General features: G+C 38.3%; 1 protein-coding gene across 1 annotated transcript in view; it reads left to right on the top strand.

Moving 5' to 3' along the window:
• Positions 1 to 2292: 2292 nt before the first annotated feature.
• LOC105008762 (5-hydroxytryptamine receptor 3A) overlaps positions 2293 to 17120 on the top strand; it is a 98459-nt gene continuing 83631 nt past the window's right edge. The window contains exon 1 of the mRNA XM_013131355.4: positions 2293 to 2400. Coding sequence (XP_012986809.1) covers positions 2361 to 2400 — 40 coding nt within the window. The 5' untranslated portion in view covers positions 2293 to 2360. The remainder of the gene's footprint in view (positions 2401 to 17120) is intronic.

Here is a 17120-nt window from a genome sequence, read left to right as displayed (position 1 = left end):
ATTTGCAGTGGACTCTTAATTTTAACCCTTCTGTTCCTCACCCTTCCAGTGATGTGCTGGGTGGTTTTCACTACTCGTTGCAGGGCCTTCCGGTCGGATATGGAGCTGCTGCTAAACCACATAGTGGCGCAGTTTGTCAGAATGCTCTCGATTGTGCAGCAGTAAAAGTTCACAAGGATCTTGGAGGACAGGCGGACTTTCTTCAGCCTCCTCAATAAGTACTGCACCTTTTTGACCAGATCTGACGTGTTGAGGGTCCAGGAGAGGTCCTTGGGGATGTGGACACCCAGACATTTTAAGCTGGACACACACTCCACCTCAGTACCCTCAATGACGACTGGGGCGTGGCGGCACCTTTTAGACTTCCTGTAATCCACAATGAGTTCCTTGGTTTTCTTTGTGTTGAGGGCCAGGTTGTTGTCAGCGCACCATGCCGCCAGGCGGATGACCTCTTCCCTGTAGGCTGACTCGTCATTGTCACTATTCAGGCCTACCACTGTGGTGTCGTCTGCAAACTTGATGATGGTGTTTGAACAGTATAAAAGAACCCAGTTGTGGGTTTTCAGAGAGAGGGGCTTATCCCCAGGTCATGGAGTTTGTTGACCAGCCTAGAGGGGATGACAGTGTTGAATGCTGAGCTGAAGTTTATGAATAGCATTCTCACATAGGTGTTGGTTTTGTCCAGATGGGTGAGTATGTCACTGCATCCACAAATGCAAGTTAAAACTCCACCATGCAAAGAAGAAGCTATATATAAACAAGATCCAGAAACACAACTGCCTACTCTAGACCCAAGCTCATTTAAGATGGATTGAGGCAAGTAGGAAACTGTCCTGTGGTCTAACAAATCAAAATTGTATATTATTTTTGGATGCAGGGAAGGCCTTGATAATTTCAGCAAGACAATTCCAAACCACATTCTGCATGTACTACAACAGCATGGCTCCGTAGTAAAAGAGTCTGGGTGCTAAACTGGCCTGCAGTCCAGACCTTCAGCCACTGAAAACATTTGGCGCATTAAGAAACGGAAAAAAACAACAAAGTAGATCCTGAACTGTTAAGCAACTGAAATCCTATATCAAGCAGAAATTGGAATACATTTCCCTTTCAAAACTACAGCAATTGTTCTCCTCAGTACCCAAATGCTAATGGAGCATTGGTAAAAGAGGTGATGCAAAAAACATGCTCCTGTCCCAACTTTTTTGAAAGATGTTGCTGGCATTAAATTCAAAATGGGCATGTATTTTTACAAAATCAATAAAATTTCTTAGTTTCAACATTTGACATGTTGTCATTGTACAATTGTGAATTAAATATAGGCACAAATGATTTGCACAACATTGCATTTAGTTTTTATTTGCATTTTACGCAGCATTCCAAATTGTTGGGAAACGGGGCTGTACATGTATAACTGCTTTAGCTAATATTATCAAACATGAATACATGTTTATTAAGACATATAATTAATGTTTGGTAATATTTACCACATCATGAACTAATTTCAATTAATGTACCCTTTTTTAAAGTCTTACCAATTCATTGACTATTTGGAATTAATCCAACACCTGTCATAATCCAGTTCCATCACTCCCCACTCCTGTTCCGAGGAGGAGCCTCCACCTGCTGCCCTTTCATCCCGCCTCCCCACGTTTCTTGTATGCTGCTGGAGCTGCGCCTTGGGGGTGTTACCATAACAGCCAGTCACAGTCTGTGCCGTGCTGGCTGTTACATTTCAATGTGTTGTGGTTCTGTTTTTTCTATGTCCTTTGATTGGTTTCACCTTTGTCTAGTTTACTCTTCACCTGTATCTCATTTGCCCCTCACCTAGTGTTTCTTGTCTGTAACTGTTTTGTGTGATGTCTATGTTCCTTGTTCCTACATCATGTTCCTGGATGTCACCTCTAGGTTCTTTGATTAAAGGACCTTTCTTTCTTGACCTCTGCACCTTTTTTCTACCTACTACGAGACGTTACAATTTCTAAGTGAGCCCAATCTTTTAAATGGTAGTGTAAACATAACCTTTAATTCTAACTCCTTAATCCTAAACTCTACCAATAGACTATAATTCAAATCATATCTTATTTCCCTAACCTTAATCCCTAATTCAAAATAAGCATTTTTCTAGGTGAGTAGCAGCCAGAGGTCTTCACGTAATTGTTCATGGTTTACTAAACGTGCAAGGACCTTTGCATCCCAAACGCACACACACACACACAAAAACGCTGCATACGCACTAACAGACACGCCTGCGCATTGGAGTCTTGTCTCAGACAAGTCGCATACTCTCTGACAGACCTGCTGGTACATTTTGCATACATTCCCATGTGCCAGACACTTATACTAAACACATAGCTGCCGTCATGATCCAAGTTGCTCTTCTCTGTCTGGTCTTCCTTTTAGGTAAGTGTTTTTAATACTTTTTATTACATCTTGAGCAGTTTCTGGTAAGAATGAGATTCACCTAAACATTTTATACATGTTCATGCAACTGTCCCTCATAATAGGAATTATGTTATAAAGTAAGGACGAAAGACTAATTAACCAACTTGAGTTAACCATTATCTGAATTGTATTTGTCAGATGTATGTGTATACTTGTTTGTGCAGTTTAGAATAGTACTTGTTTGTATGTGTTACAGTAACTTTTTGGTAGATCAGTACAAATGAATGTGGAGGTGAAGTTGTTGAAATCTTTAAGAAACTCTTGCTGGTAACTTATACAGTATTTTGCTAAATATTTCTTCTAATTGCAGAAAAAACCTAAGCCAAGGTAACCATAATCATGTCAAAGGGATCTGTAACATGTACAAAGAAGCAACATTGTTGAAACAGTCAATTAAGAGAGGAGTGTTTAATTTTCTTGGTCTGGGATCACAAACATGAAAGGCTGCGTCTTTAACCACTATGTCAATAAACTACACATCTACCTCGGTATACCCTCTTGACATCATATAATTATTTCATGCATTAACATCATGTCAGATTCTAATATTTCTATAGACATCATTAATTATTGTGTTCAACATTTCTTGTAAATCTTTCCTCCACAACAAGTAGCATCTATGAACTGTATGGCTTTTGCCATGGGCCGTTTTAACAGCCATTCGTGATTGACATTGATACAATAACTACTTACGATAACTGAGTTTCTTGTCAAGTGAAAAGAGAAGAGAATCATGTAGTCAGCAGTGTTTGTCTATCCTGAACAAATCCTAAGACATAATTCAAAAATCCACCAGAAACATTTGCAATATAACAGTAAGCAGTATCATTTTAGACTTATAACATAGTTTTCAGCTAGCAAAGTTTTTGTCTATCCTGAACAAGTCCTCTTTTGCCACTGGCCATTTTAACAGCTAATTAGCCATTTGTGAATGACATTGATACCGTATCTATCAATATAAATGACAATAGTGATGGCCAATCAATGCTTCATTACCGTTCTTCTAGCAGCATGATATTATGCGAGCAGTGTTAACTCCCCAGGGATTTAACACACCAAGAAGTGTTGTTTTTTAATAGCTGCAAGAGTTTTTAATAGCTGCAACAGAAAACCCGTATTCCATTAAGCTCATCACAGCTATTACTGATGTAAATTTGAAAGCTCATTACAAACTTCAAGCTGTCATTTCGTTGACAGTAAATAATGGTATAAGCAAGTGAGAAAGAATTACTAGAGTAATATAAAAGTTTACCAGCAATGTTTGAGTGTGAAATGTACAACTTGTCTGAGACAAGACTCCAATGCGCAAGGCGTGTCTGTTAGTGCGTATGCAGAGTTTTTGTGTGTGTCTGTGTGCGTTTGGGATGCAAAGCTCCTTACACGTTTAGTAACTTTTCCAAAAAAGTTGGGACGCTGTGTGAAATGTAAAGAAAAACAGAATGCAATGATAGCTGAAAGAAGATAGTACGAAGACAACATATCAAAACTGAGACATTTTGTTGTTTCTTGAAAAATACATGCCCACTTTGAATTTGATACCAGCAACATGTTTCAAAAAATCTGTGACAGGGCAACAAAAGACAGGAAAAATTGTGTAATGCTAAAAACAATAACCTGTTGGAACATCTCACAACTAATTAAGTTAATTGGCAACAGGTTAGTAACAAGATTGTGTATAAAAAGAGCATCCCATAGGCATAGAGGATGAGTCTGAAGGATTACATAGTAAAAATAGAAGTGTTAATTTAACTCCAATAGAGTTGAATTCAACACTGTTTCACATAACATTTGGTCTCAGTCGATATAGTGTTAAAGTTTCTCTACAGAATTTTCTCTACAGGTATTTTCATCATTCTTTTCAGAGCATAGTTTACTCAAATTTGTGTTCAAATTAAGACTTGTTTTTTCTCTAGTGTTATCCAGAAAGCTCCACTGCACAGTAGTGTTACCCAATTACTTAACTAGGTGTCAATGTATCTACATGTGAATAAACAAAATTACACATGATGAAAGTCCAACATCTATAGAACATGTCATCAATTTCAATGTTAATACACTAACTGGCCCCTCACCTGGCCTTTAATCAGTGTAACCATTTACACATCAATGTCACCATCATAAGTGAAATTATCACCAGAGAAAGCAATATGGTATAACTTTTAGAGATGTGTCATTAATTCCATATCTGTATATCAAATGGTCTATGGCTATCGACATGAAAAAAACAACAACCATGTTTTGAATTGGTTCCTTTGTATGAATGGAAATGTTCTTGAAGAGTAATTAAAGGCACAGTGAGCTGCAACACTTTGCTATTCATTATCAAAACAGAATCAGTTTGATAAAACAGAGGCATTTCAGATTAAATTTTCCTGCAGAAAACCAGGTGTAAAAAATAGTTTAAAAAACAATTGCATTTAGCCCAGGGCACTTTCATGACCTGAGTGCTAATGGTCACTTGCATTTCCATAGCAATCATAGAACCCACTTTTATCATATTCAACTACACCAGTTTCCCAGGACCAATGTCAAATTGACTAAAAAGTGTTGAGGATTGCCTATTGTACACCATATAGTTTTGGTATTTTTTGCCAAAGTTTTGGTGATATATATTAAGAAAAAAAAGGTTAATATTATGCTTACCTTCATACCACATACACCAACTATGAATTACATGTCCAATGTTCTGGATGCAGCGGGGATAACTGATTACAAATGGTGCTTTTGGTAAAAAAATCGAGGAAATCACTAAAATGTTGTAAATAAACACAGACACAACAGAGATACATTGGCCACAATGTAACTTGATGGATATTCATCAATTTGTAATTTGGCCAATGGTATGTGCAGAGTAAAATGCCAGCAACAATTTCAAATACACAGTGCCTATTGATTTTTTTTGCATATAATCAATCTATATAGTCTGCTGAACATTTCCTACAATACATTCACTGCGGCGTATAGAACAGATTTTTTTTATAAGCCAATATATATTTCAAATGCATTGAGTTTCATTGTGGCCAATGGGGTGGGCGGAGTAAAACACCAGCAACAATTGCAAATACACAGTGCCCCTTGATTTTTTTTGCATATAATTACTCTATCCACTTTCCTGAACATTTCCTACAATACATTCACTGCGGCGTATAGAATAGTTTTTTCTGTATGAATTAATATGTATTTCATATCCATTAAGTTACATTGTGGAAAAAGAGGGTGTGGAAATATTGTGTTGCTTGATGTAGCACACCGTTCCACATGATTAGACAGGTTTGTATTACTCTACACATTCTCCTGGACATTTCCTACACTGCTTCCTCTGTGGAATATTAAATAGTTTATGAGCTATGAGGAAATATGTATTCCATATTCTGCCATTGGCATTGTCTGAATTTTACCCTTGGAACGTGTTTAACACCCACTTTTTATCGAAATTACTCTTAAATATGATCATATTTGAATTGTTGTCAATGTTTTGAGAGGTACATGTTCTCAAACAATTAATAAGCTCAATTTATCTAAATTTTTAAGTAATTCGTTGGTCTCGGAAGTGTTTCTTTAATGTTGCTCACAAGACGCTGATCACTGATTAACTTTTGATATGGAAGAAATTCTGGTCGAAGCCAGAAACTTGCCAAAAAAGGTGAAAGCTGATGAGGGATAAATATATAAGAAGAAAGAAGAAATTGAAGAGTACAAGTGGCAATACAGGAGGGAAAAAAGTTCCTCCGTTTTATATATATATATGTATATATGTTTCCTTGGCTGTCCGGGAATGTGAAACCTACTCTAATTTTGGCGAGGATACAAACGAGGTAAGTTAAGTTTTTCATTGTTGATTACTTCTACTAGAAAGTTGGCTAACTGGCGATTAAAGATTCGTGTTAGCAAGACAGGAAAGAAAAACGAAACTTAGTTGACGTTTTTCTCAATACAGAGTTATCCCTATGGACTGGGTGTAAACGAAACATTAAGTCACGTTGTCGGACAAACTAGACTACATCCTAAACTGCGATTACTAAAATATATACTCCAGTGATTCTGTTGCATTCATTTTACAGGAACCAATCGTTTGTTTGCATGTCTGCGTTAATTAGCTAACATGTAGCTATCTATATTCCTGCCACATTTGTATCCCCATTAATACTGAGATCTGTTGAGAAACAGACGTTTTATGTAAAGCAGGTTTGGCTAGCTAGTACTAATAGCACTATTTCGCCATGCTAGCTAGTTGTTCATCCAACATTAAATGCAAAGTTTCTGAGTAAATATTTTTGTCTAAAGAGAAGGGGGGAACAGGGACAAGTGTCAGGCAATTTTAGTTAAAATTTCAATATAATTGTATTTACTTGAACCTGAATAACTTTATTAATTAGGAGAACATTATTATTACCATCTCTTAAAGGTTATGCTTTGTGTTTTTTATAAGTGTATGCATTACTTTAGTAGACAGGAAAGAGACAGTCTTGATAGTGAGGGACAGAATGGTACAGAGAAACCCAGCAGGGGACATGGAAGAGGAGAGTAGACCAGAGTGGAACAGAGGATAGGAGACGGCAGGGAGAAGAGATTAAGATAATGGTAAAGTGAAGATTACTTTTATACAACAACAGCGATATTGTGGGATAAGTTTAAGGTTACTTGAATGCAGGCATATGCCTGTTTATTTTCAGTTGGCTTGTACTGCAAGCTAATGTTATGCCCCTCTCCCCCTTCTGGTTGAGTAGACCTGTTGAATACTAAATCAAATTGTCATTGCAGATGGAGTACAGGAGAAGCTCATCAATCCTGCAGTCACCTGAAACTGACCTGGATTCAAATGTAACTTCACCAGCTGCATCAGTTGGCCCCGAGGCTTAGAACAGACCATCATTAGAACCTGCCACGTCTAATTACCAAAGATCTGTCCACCAAAAACAACCTAGGAGTGTCTCTCCAGGTACATCCTGCCTTGACTCCTCTTTATCCTCCTAGAGAGCACCAAAGGAAATTAGGAACAACGATGACCTGACAGCTCGACTTAACCTTCTGGATCAGCGCAGAGGTGACCTGAACTGCAAACTGCCACAATATAAAAGTTTAGTCAAGTTCAAAATCCATCAGCTTTTATTTGAGATGGGCAAAGGATGTCCTGAAGACTGTTTCAGTCCCCCCCCCCCCACCCACAATGTTGCTGAAGTAATCTTTCTAAAGTGACTAAATAACTTTTGTTGGTGATTTGAGTGAAAATAATTTGTACAATTCATGAATGTTGAGTTACTTTATTCAATATTGTTTAATTTTATTGATATTCTTTGATTTAAAATTCAGGAAAAGTGCAAGTTTTTTGCATTTTAAACAAAAAGTTCAGCCAAGGTGCCTCCCTCTGTGACCTGTCTTCTCCACTCCCCCGGCTGTGCCTCGCCATTGTTCAAAACAGTGTCTGTGAAATTAGGTGGTATATACTTTGCTGCAGGTGTGTTGGCAGCATCTGTGTAGGCCAGATAGTCGTGCAGTGCAGCACAGGCCTTCACAACATGTGTACATTTGTCTGGTAGGAATTCCAAAGGTTTGCCTAGAATTCTCCATCTTGCGACCATCATACCTAATGAGTTCTCAATCACACGCCTGGCCTGTGAATGTTGATAGGTGTAGATCCTCTTGCTGTCATCCAGCTTGACACCTAGTAAAGCAGAATATAGTGACATTTTAAATAACATTTAAAAAAACACTGATCTCTAACTGCATTTTGTTGTACTGTACAAAGTTTCATCTGTTGTCATTGAACAAGTACAGTACAAAGAAATGCAGTTTGTATCTAACCAGAAGTGCAAATAGAGGGATGGCTATTTACAAGTATTAAGTAAATGTACAAGTTGTATTTATAGATATACAAGTAATGCAAATGCATTACATATGGCAATTCTAAATGTGCAATGGAAGCAAATTGAGGGCAGACCATTTACAAGTATTAAGTATAAATCTATAATCTTTTATCTGCTTATGATTAAACACTACAAATCTATTCAGAATATCAGTAAACAATTGTGTACAAATACGTTCTTCCAAACTCATCGTCAATCTCCTACTCCTCTTCATTTAATTTTACTAGTTCTCTCAAACACGCCATTCCAGAAACCGTCTTCCCCTATCTAGCTAGGTAGCTACTTATTATATTGTTTACCAACCATACAGTTACTTATGTGAAGCTTTCCTGTTCTACAAGCAAATAAACCAGTTTGTGCCACATCGCCACCTAGTGCTAAGAAGTGTAATGGCTATCTACACAAGGCCGCATAACTATAAATGCTGAGCATGTCTCTGTACACCCGCACATGACACTAACAATGCAGACCAGCAGAAGCAAAAATCAGGCATGACACATCACCTTAACCTGAGAAGCTCTCAGTTTTGTAAAAATACTCAGAGCTTGATAAAAATGAACACTTTACACCAAAAATATAAGGAAGAGATGGATTCTTATTCATATACTGACAGTGAGCAGGAAGTATTTCTTTAGTTCAAAACACTATCTTGGGACAATTTTCAGAAAATTCTGTCTGAAAGTCAGAACCTACAGCAACACTGACTCCACCAGGCGGCCAAACAAACTATGTAGTCACAGATTATTGCCAGTAAACTGGACCACACTGCCACAAACACAACCAGTGTATAAAGGAACCACAATGCCATCAGTCTCTAACACTTTAAGGTCTCGAACAATAGGAGCAAGGACTGCACAAAATCCATACTGTTTTAAGATCTTGAGCATGAAATAAGGCACACAGGTGTACAGTATCTCACAAAAGTGAGTACACCCCTCACATTTTTGCAAATATTTGATTATACATTTTTACGTCACAACACTGAAGAAATGACAATGTACAGTTTGTATAACAGTGTACATTTGCTGTCCCCTCAAAATAATTCAACACACAGTCATTAATGTCTAAACCGCTGGTAACAAAAGTGAAAATGTCCAAATTGGGCATAAGTCAATATTTTGTGTGGCCACCATTATTTTCCAGCAATGCCTTAACCCTCTTTGGCATGGAGTTCACCAGAGATTCTCAGGTTGCCACTGGAGTCCTCTTCAATGACGACATCACGGAACTGGTGGATGTTAGAGACTGTGCGCTCCTCCACCTTCCGTTTTGAGGATGTCATCCCAGAAGAGGCTTCCTTCTGGGATGACAGCAATGCAGACTGATTTGATGCAGTGTGCAGCGTATATAGTCTGAGCACTGACAGGCTGAACCAGTGTGGAACCTGTCCTGTTAAACCGCTGTATGGTCTTGGCAACCGTGCTGCAGCTCAGGGTCTTGGCAATCTTCTTATAGCCTAGGCCATCTTTATGTAGAGCAACAATTCTTTTTTTCAGATCATCAGAGAGAGTTCTTTGCCATGAGGTGTCATGTTGAACTTCCAGTGACCAATATGAGGGAGTGTGAGAGCGATAACACCAAATATAACACACCTGCTCCCCATTCACACCTGTTGCCAGTGGTTTAGACATTAATGGCTATGTTAGCCAAACAAGAATTCCATTTAGGAGAGAAGTAAAATATTTAGCACCCAATTTATGACTTGGATCCCAGAGGGTTTGCAACCTCAAAATCATCATAGAACGATTGTATGGCATGCCTTTCTGTTGTGAAAAGAGAGTGACTAAATTCCAGTCTTTTCGTCTGGTGTCAGATCTTGAGCCAATAACATGTTCAACTGGTTCTACAGTTTCCCACTTCTCTGTGAAAAATGTGGACCTATTGTATTCAGAATTTAGCACAGTGAAAGGATTCTCTAATTCTTAAAAATGTGCATCAACATTCTTAGACATTTCAGTCATTAAACACAGAACATGTTTAATGACTCTTTCTTTAATTCGCTATTAGATATAATGAACTCTCTCTTCCCTGGAATTCACAAAATGATTAACTGTACTTTGACCTACTCCTACTGCCTTTAGAACAGAAGTTATAGACGCACAGCTATTCGTAATGTCTGAGGATGACATTGCGGACTCACTCTTTACATTTTCAGTTAACAATTCTTCAACATCACTATAAGTGTTAAAGGTGCTTTGAGGGTTTGAAAACTCAATCACTGACTGCACTAAATGTACTGCTACTGTGGAACTTATTTAAATGCTTTCTAAAAATAGAAAAGCTACCAAAGGAACATGAACATCCCACTTGACCAGAATTTAGATGAAGAGTTCTCCCTGGATAGAGCCCATGAATTACTTTAATTACTTTTAATTACTTTGCTTGACAAGGATTTTTGAACTTGTATGTTCAGTCTTGCATAGAAAACACTTCACATTTTCACATTAGCTCCTACCGGAGAACTCCTAACTAACTAAATATTTTAAGTCGGGAAGGGGTCGGGTTAAACGTGTTTTCTCCGCCCATATTGAGCCCGGCCTGGAACTGCACTGCATTCAGGGCCTTATTGGTAACTGAAGTGACATTGCAGATCAACTCAATCTTTCATAATCTAACCTTATATTCAAGCTGCTTGCTGAAGTTTAAAAGAAATCGCCAGAACACAGGCCTAATTTCTGGGCTTTGGTGGTGCCAGAAGACTGTAGCAACAAGGGTAGGGAAACGGCCAAGATCCTCCGACTAAAGGAATAGATTTCTTGTTGTGCATTGGATGTCAGAATAGGAATGCAAAAAATGATGGCCTTTATTTTTATAGAATGTCGTTGTCGAAGCCACCCTTTTAAGCTAATTGCAGACGTTTATATATAGTTGCTAGCCATTAGACAAATTGGACTGATGAAATCAGCAGTGCTCATTTCATATCAGGTTTTGTCCACTGTTTATCACACACAGGCAAAATCAATGATGTACAGTGGGGAGAACAAGTATTTGATACACTGCTGATTTTGCAGGTTTTCCCACTTACAAAGCATGTAGAAGTCTGTAAATATTATCATAGGTACTCTTCAACTACACACACTGCAGCAGGGCCCACTCCTCCATATAGACCTTCTCCAGATCCTTCAGGTTTCGGGGCTGTCGCTGGGCAATACAGACTTTCAGCTCCCTCCAAAGATTTTCTATTGGGTTCAGGTCTGGAGACTGGCTAGGCCACTCCAGGACCTTGAGATGCTTCTTACGGAACCACTCCTTAGTTGTCCTGGCTGTGTGTTTCCGGTTGTTGTCATGCTGGAAGATCCAGCCACGACCATCTACAATGCTCTTACTGAGGGAAGGAGGTTGTTGGCCAAGATCTCACGATACATAGCCCCATCCATCATCCCCTCAATACGGTGCAGTCGTCCTGTCCCCTTTGCAGAAAAGCATCCCCAAAGAATGATGTTTCCACCTCCATGCTTCACGGTTGGTATGGTGTCCAAAAAGCTCTATTTTTGTCCCATCAGACCACATGACTTTCTCCCATTCCTCCTCTGGATTATCCAGATGGTCATTGGCACACTTGTAGATTGTGGTCTCAGCTCTTTTCAGGTCATTGACCAGGTCCTTCCGTGTAGTTCTGGGCTGATCCCTCACCTTCCTCATGATCATTGATGCCCCAAGAGTTGAGATCTTGCATGGAGCCCCAGACCGAGGGAGATTGACCGATGTACCTATGATAAAAATTACAGACCTCTACATACTTAATAAGTAGGAAAACCTGCAAAATCGGCAGTGTATGAAATACTTGTTCTCCCCACTGTAGTTATAATAATAATGATAAATTAGTAACAGCAGCAACCACAAAGCTGACATTCTCAGTAGGCTATTTCATAATGGTAAACACCATTGACCAACGTTACCAACATTAGCTAGCATGTAAGCGGAATTAGCATGCAAACAAACCAAATTGCTCTTACTTTGAAAGTTTAGATTAGATCACTAAGTATATATACAAGCATTTAATGAATGAATGGGATACATTTATTATATCTGTGATATGACATTTAATTTAGAATATAATTAGAGAAGGCGTCATATTCCATGCTGTAAATAGGTTTTATGTGACTTACTGCCACCAGTTGGGCTTCGCCCACAAAATACATCATCGCTGTTTACTAACACAAAAAGGGTCTATTGAGCGCTGTGGCCCCAACTCTTCTTCAGAAAGCGTTCCAAACATTCTAATTCTAGCCAATTGTTCTATGTCACAATGCCGTACTAGCCCATTAAGTTAACAAGCTTTCAATGTACCATAGGTTTGCCTCACAGCATTTCCTTTGACATATGGGCTACTAAATATCTTACCGTTCTTTGTCTGGGCTTTCTGGCACCTACCCATCAAAAGCAAAATCTTTTCGTTAGCATTGTAGTAATATAGAATAGTAAAATAGTAATATCTTTTTTTGTAGGTTTGAAATCAAGCATATGATGCACACATCCATGTAACAAAACCATATGCTCAGTCATTGCTTAGTAGCTAGCACTCATTTTTAGACCTTTTGGTTGTAGGTCCGCAGCCCTAACCACTGCGTTATTTAACAAGTCACTCACTGACATTTGCTCTTCTTGGATTTTCATTCATCGTCCTTATGCTGCCATCTCTTGGAAGTATATAATACCTTAATTTGGAAAACCTTTCTACAATATCACTACATGTATAGACATCCTTACTAAAGTATTTTCACTGCAAATTAAGAAATTGTGATTTCTGCCTGTTGGTCTATTTTTGTCGACAATTTGTTTTTAATCAGAAATTGTAAAACTAAACTTGAACATATTAGGTGTCAGTTGTTATAAGTATTGATTATTGCTATTTATTAACAAATGTTCAGAGATGTTGTTTCAAACTATATTACTAGTTAGTAGTAGTTTCCTGGCTATCTGAGTAATCCTGCTTGGTGCAGTACACAGAAACTCTAGTTTCTGGAAGGCAGATGTCTGACTGATGGACAGTGTTTACAAAACCAAAGCCGATATTCCTTGCACTTTCCCATGAATAGTGGGGCATTTTTAGGGTTTGTGTATGACCTGTGACCAAGTGGGCACTTCTTTTTAATAAACTCAATTGAGTGGCATTGTTTGCTGGTATGTGACGTTTTTGTATTATATTTTGTTAGACTTATGAAATTGTCAATCATCAAATTGTACATTCTAAATTTTTCTAGGTAGCTTTAGGTAACCAGAAAATGAGAAGGTAAATGTCTTTATTTTAACAACTGTAAAACAGAAAAGTGTGACTTAATAAATGACATAGTCATAGGGTTTGGCAATTCACCATTACAAAAACTTATTTTGGTTGTTATGGAGAAAATAATATTACAGTCACCTATAAGTAATTGCTTTTGATCCTACAGACACTATTTGATCACAGGAGTTCTGTTTAACAAAAAAATATGACAGAATTAAGAAAAGAAAATGTGTGGTACTACTGATGGATGGTACAGTTGGCTTGATAGTTGATTTAGTTATATTCAAGCCAGTGGCGGCTGGTGACTCAAAAAAAGTGGGGAAGACAGGAAGACATTTTACACTAGTTGGCTACTTATTTCTACTTTACTATAAATTTACTATACAACTAAGATAAGGTAATTGTGGAAGATGGAAAATGTTCTCAATTTATCAAGTAAAAACTAAATAATTCTTTAGCATAACAGTTAATTATTTCAGGTTTTATCGTATATATGGGAACAAGCATCATGACAAAAAGAGTACAGGTACAGAGACCAACACAGAGTGGTTTCATGACAGTTGTTCTGATTATGGTCTTTCAGGTTCATGCTTATATTCTCTTCCAACAGTATAGCTGACAACATCTGTAGATAGAATTGTTGTTGCCATGATGTAGCCTAGAGAATGTAAGGTTGCATACAGACATACAAACCCGATTCCAAAAAAGTTGGGACACTGTACAAATTGTGAGTGAAAAAGGAATGGAATAATTTACAAATCTCAAACTTATATTTAATTCACAATAGAATATAGATAACATATCGAATGTTGAAAGTGAGACATTTTGTAATGTCATGCCAAATAGTGGCTCATTTTGGATTTCATGAGAGCTACATATTCCAAAAAAGTTGGGACAGGTAGCAATAAGAGGCCGGAAAAGTTAAATGTACAAATAAGGAACAGCTGGAGGACCAATTTGCAACTTATTATGTCAATTGGCAACATGATTGGGTATAAAAAGAGACTCTCAGAGTGGCAGTGTCTCTCAGAAGTCAAGATGGGCAGAGGATCACCAATTCCCCAAATGCTGCGGCGAAAAATAGTGGAGCAATATCAGAAAGGAGTTTCTCAGAGAAAAATTGCAAAGAGTTTGAAGTAATCATCATCTACAGTGCATAATATCATCCAAAGATTCAGAGAATCTGGAACAATCTCTGTGCGTAAGGGTCAAGGCCGGAAAACCATACTGGATGCCCGTGATCTTCGGGCCCTCAGACGGCACTGCATCACATACAGGAATGATACTGTAATGGAAATCACAACATGGGCTCAGGAATACTTCCAGAATACATTGTCGGTGAACACAATCCACCGTGCCATTCGCCGTTGCCGGCTACAACTCTATAGGTCAAAAAAGAAACCATATCTATACAGGATCCAGAAGCCAAGGATCATTTAAAATGGACTGTGGCAAAGTGAAAAAGTGTTCTGTGGTCAGACAAATCAAAATTTGAAGTTAATTTTGAAAAACTGGGACGCCATGTCATCCGGACTAAAGAGGACAAGGACAACCCAAGTTGTTATCAGCGCTCAGTTCAGAAGCCTGCATCTCTGATGGTATGGGGTTGCATGAGTGCGTGTGGCATGGGCAGCCTACACATCTGGAAAGACACCATCAATGCTGACAGTTATATCCAAGTTCTAGAACAACATGTGCTCCCATCCAGACATTGTCTCTTTCAGAGAAGACCTTGCATTTTCCAACATGACAATGCCAAACCACATACTGCATCAATTACAATGTCATGGCTGCATAGAAGAAGGATTCGGGTACTGAAATGGCCAGCCTGCTGTCCAGATCTTTCACCCATAGAAAACATTTGGCGCATCATAAAGAGGAAGGTGCGACAAAGAAGACCTAAGACAGTTGAGCAACTAGAAGCCTGTATTAGACAAGAATGGGACATATCATATATTACAACACAAAGGATTAATATAAAAAAGGGCCAGGTGAATAAGAGGGAAAAACACATCTAATCACTGTAGGCTCTGGATGAGAATGAACCTTGTGTGCGTAATGTGTCACTAGAAGCCTATCAGTCCAAGTAGGGGATCCACATCTGTTGGATCGGCCCACATGGGCCAGCCTTCGCTCTCCATGTACATCCATGTGCCTTGGCCACCCATGACCCTGTCGCTGGTTCACCGCTTTTCCTTCCTTGGACCACTTCTGATAGGTATTGACCACTGGAGACCAGGAACACCCCACAAAAGCTGCAGTTTTGGAGTTCCTTTGTCATCTAGCCATCACAAGTTACTTAGATCCTTATATTTGCCAATTTTTCCTACTCCTTCCTCTCATCATGCCCTCTAAAAGATTGCTCTTGCATTTCAAGACAAGCCGTCGGACAGTGCCAAAATAGATGATGTACTGTTTCTGTTTCATCCTGACAGAGTCTGCACACAGACGACTGCTCAATTCCCCATAATCTCAGCATTTTTTTGGTGGCCAGAATTCTGTACAACAATTTAAACTGAAAGGCTCTCAGAGACAGATCAATAGAAAGCAAGTTTTTTTATATAGCACAATTCATACATCGAAGCAATTCAATGTGCTTTACAAAGAAAAATATATGAAAGTACAATAACAAAAAACAAATACTCAAATGAAAACATCAAAACAAATGAATACATTATAATAATAAAAAATACAATAAGAAAACATGAAGATTAAAAATGGAACATAGGAAGCTACAAGGCTAAACAGTGTGGTTAAGTTTAAGTGCTCAGTCATAGGCATGTGAGAAGAGAAGTGTTTTTAACCTGGATTTTAAAAAAAATTATACGTTTGGGGGACGTCTAAGATCTTTTGGTAGTTTATTCCAGTTTTGTACAGCATAAATGCTAAACGCAGCTTCTCCATGTTTAGTTTGGACTCTGGGCTCTACTAGCTGACCTGTGTTCATGGATCTAAGAGCCCTGCTCTGTAAATATTCTCCAAACATATAAGAAATGTATTCCGGGCCTGTAACTGACTGGAAGCCAATAAAAAGATTTAAGAACCAGAGTGATGTGCTCTGTTCTCTAGGTCCTGGTTAACATTCTAGCAGCAGCATTCTGAATGAGCTGCAGTTGTTTTACAGTCTTTTTTGGGAGTCCAGTTAAGAGGCCATTACAGAAGTCAACCCTACTAGAGATAAAAGCATGGATGAGCTTCTCTTGGTCTTTTTGGGACACCAAGCCTTTGATTCTGGGTATATTTTTTAGATGATAGAATGCTGTTTTGGTGAACGCTCTGATATGACTTTTAAATGTGAGGTCTGACTTTATCAGAACACCAAGATTACGCACTTGATCCCTGGTTTTAAGGGCCTGAGAATCCAGCTCTTTTTTAATACTTGTTCTTTTATTTTTGTTGCCAAACACAATAATCTCAGTTTTATCTTGGTATAATTATCGAAAATGTTGGTTCATCCAGGTATTTATGTGCTCTATACAGTGACACAGAGAGTCTATTGAGCTGTTGTCATATGGTTCAAGAGCCATATATATTTGAGTATCATCAGCATAGCTGTGGTAGTTAATGTTGTTTTGTAGAATTTGGCC

Source organism: Esox lucius, chromosome 9 (assembly GCF_011004845.1).
Source record: "Esox lucius isolate fEsoLuc1 chromosome 9, fEsoLuc1.pri, whole genome shotgun sequence".
Lineage (NCBI taxonomy): Eukaryota > Metazoa > Chordata > Actinopteri > Esociformes > Esocidae > Esox > Esox lucius.
Note: the sequence above shows the minus strand (reverse complement) of the source record. Positions and strands in the feature narration are given on the sequence as shown.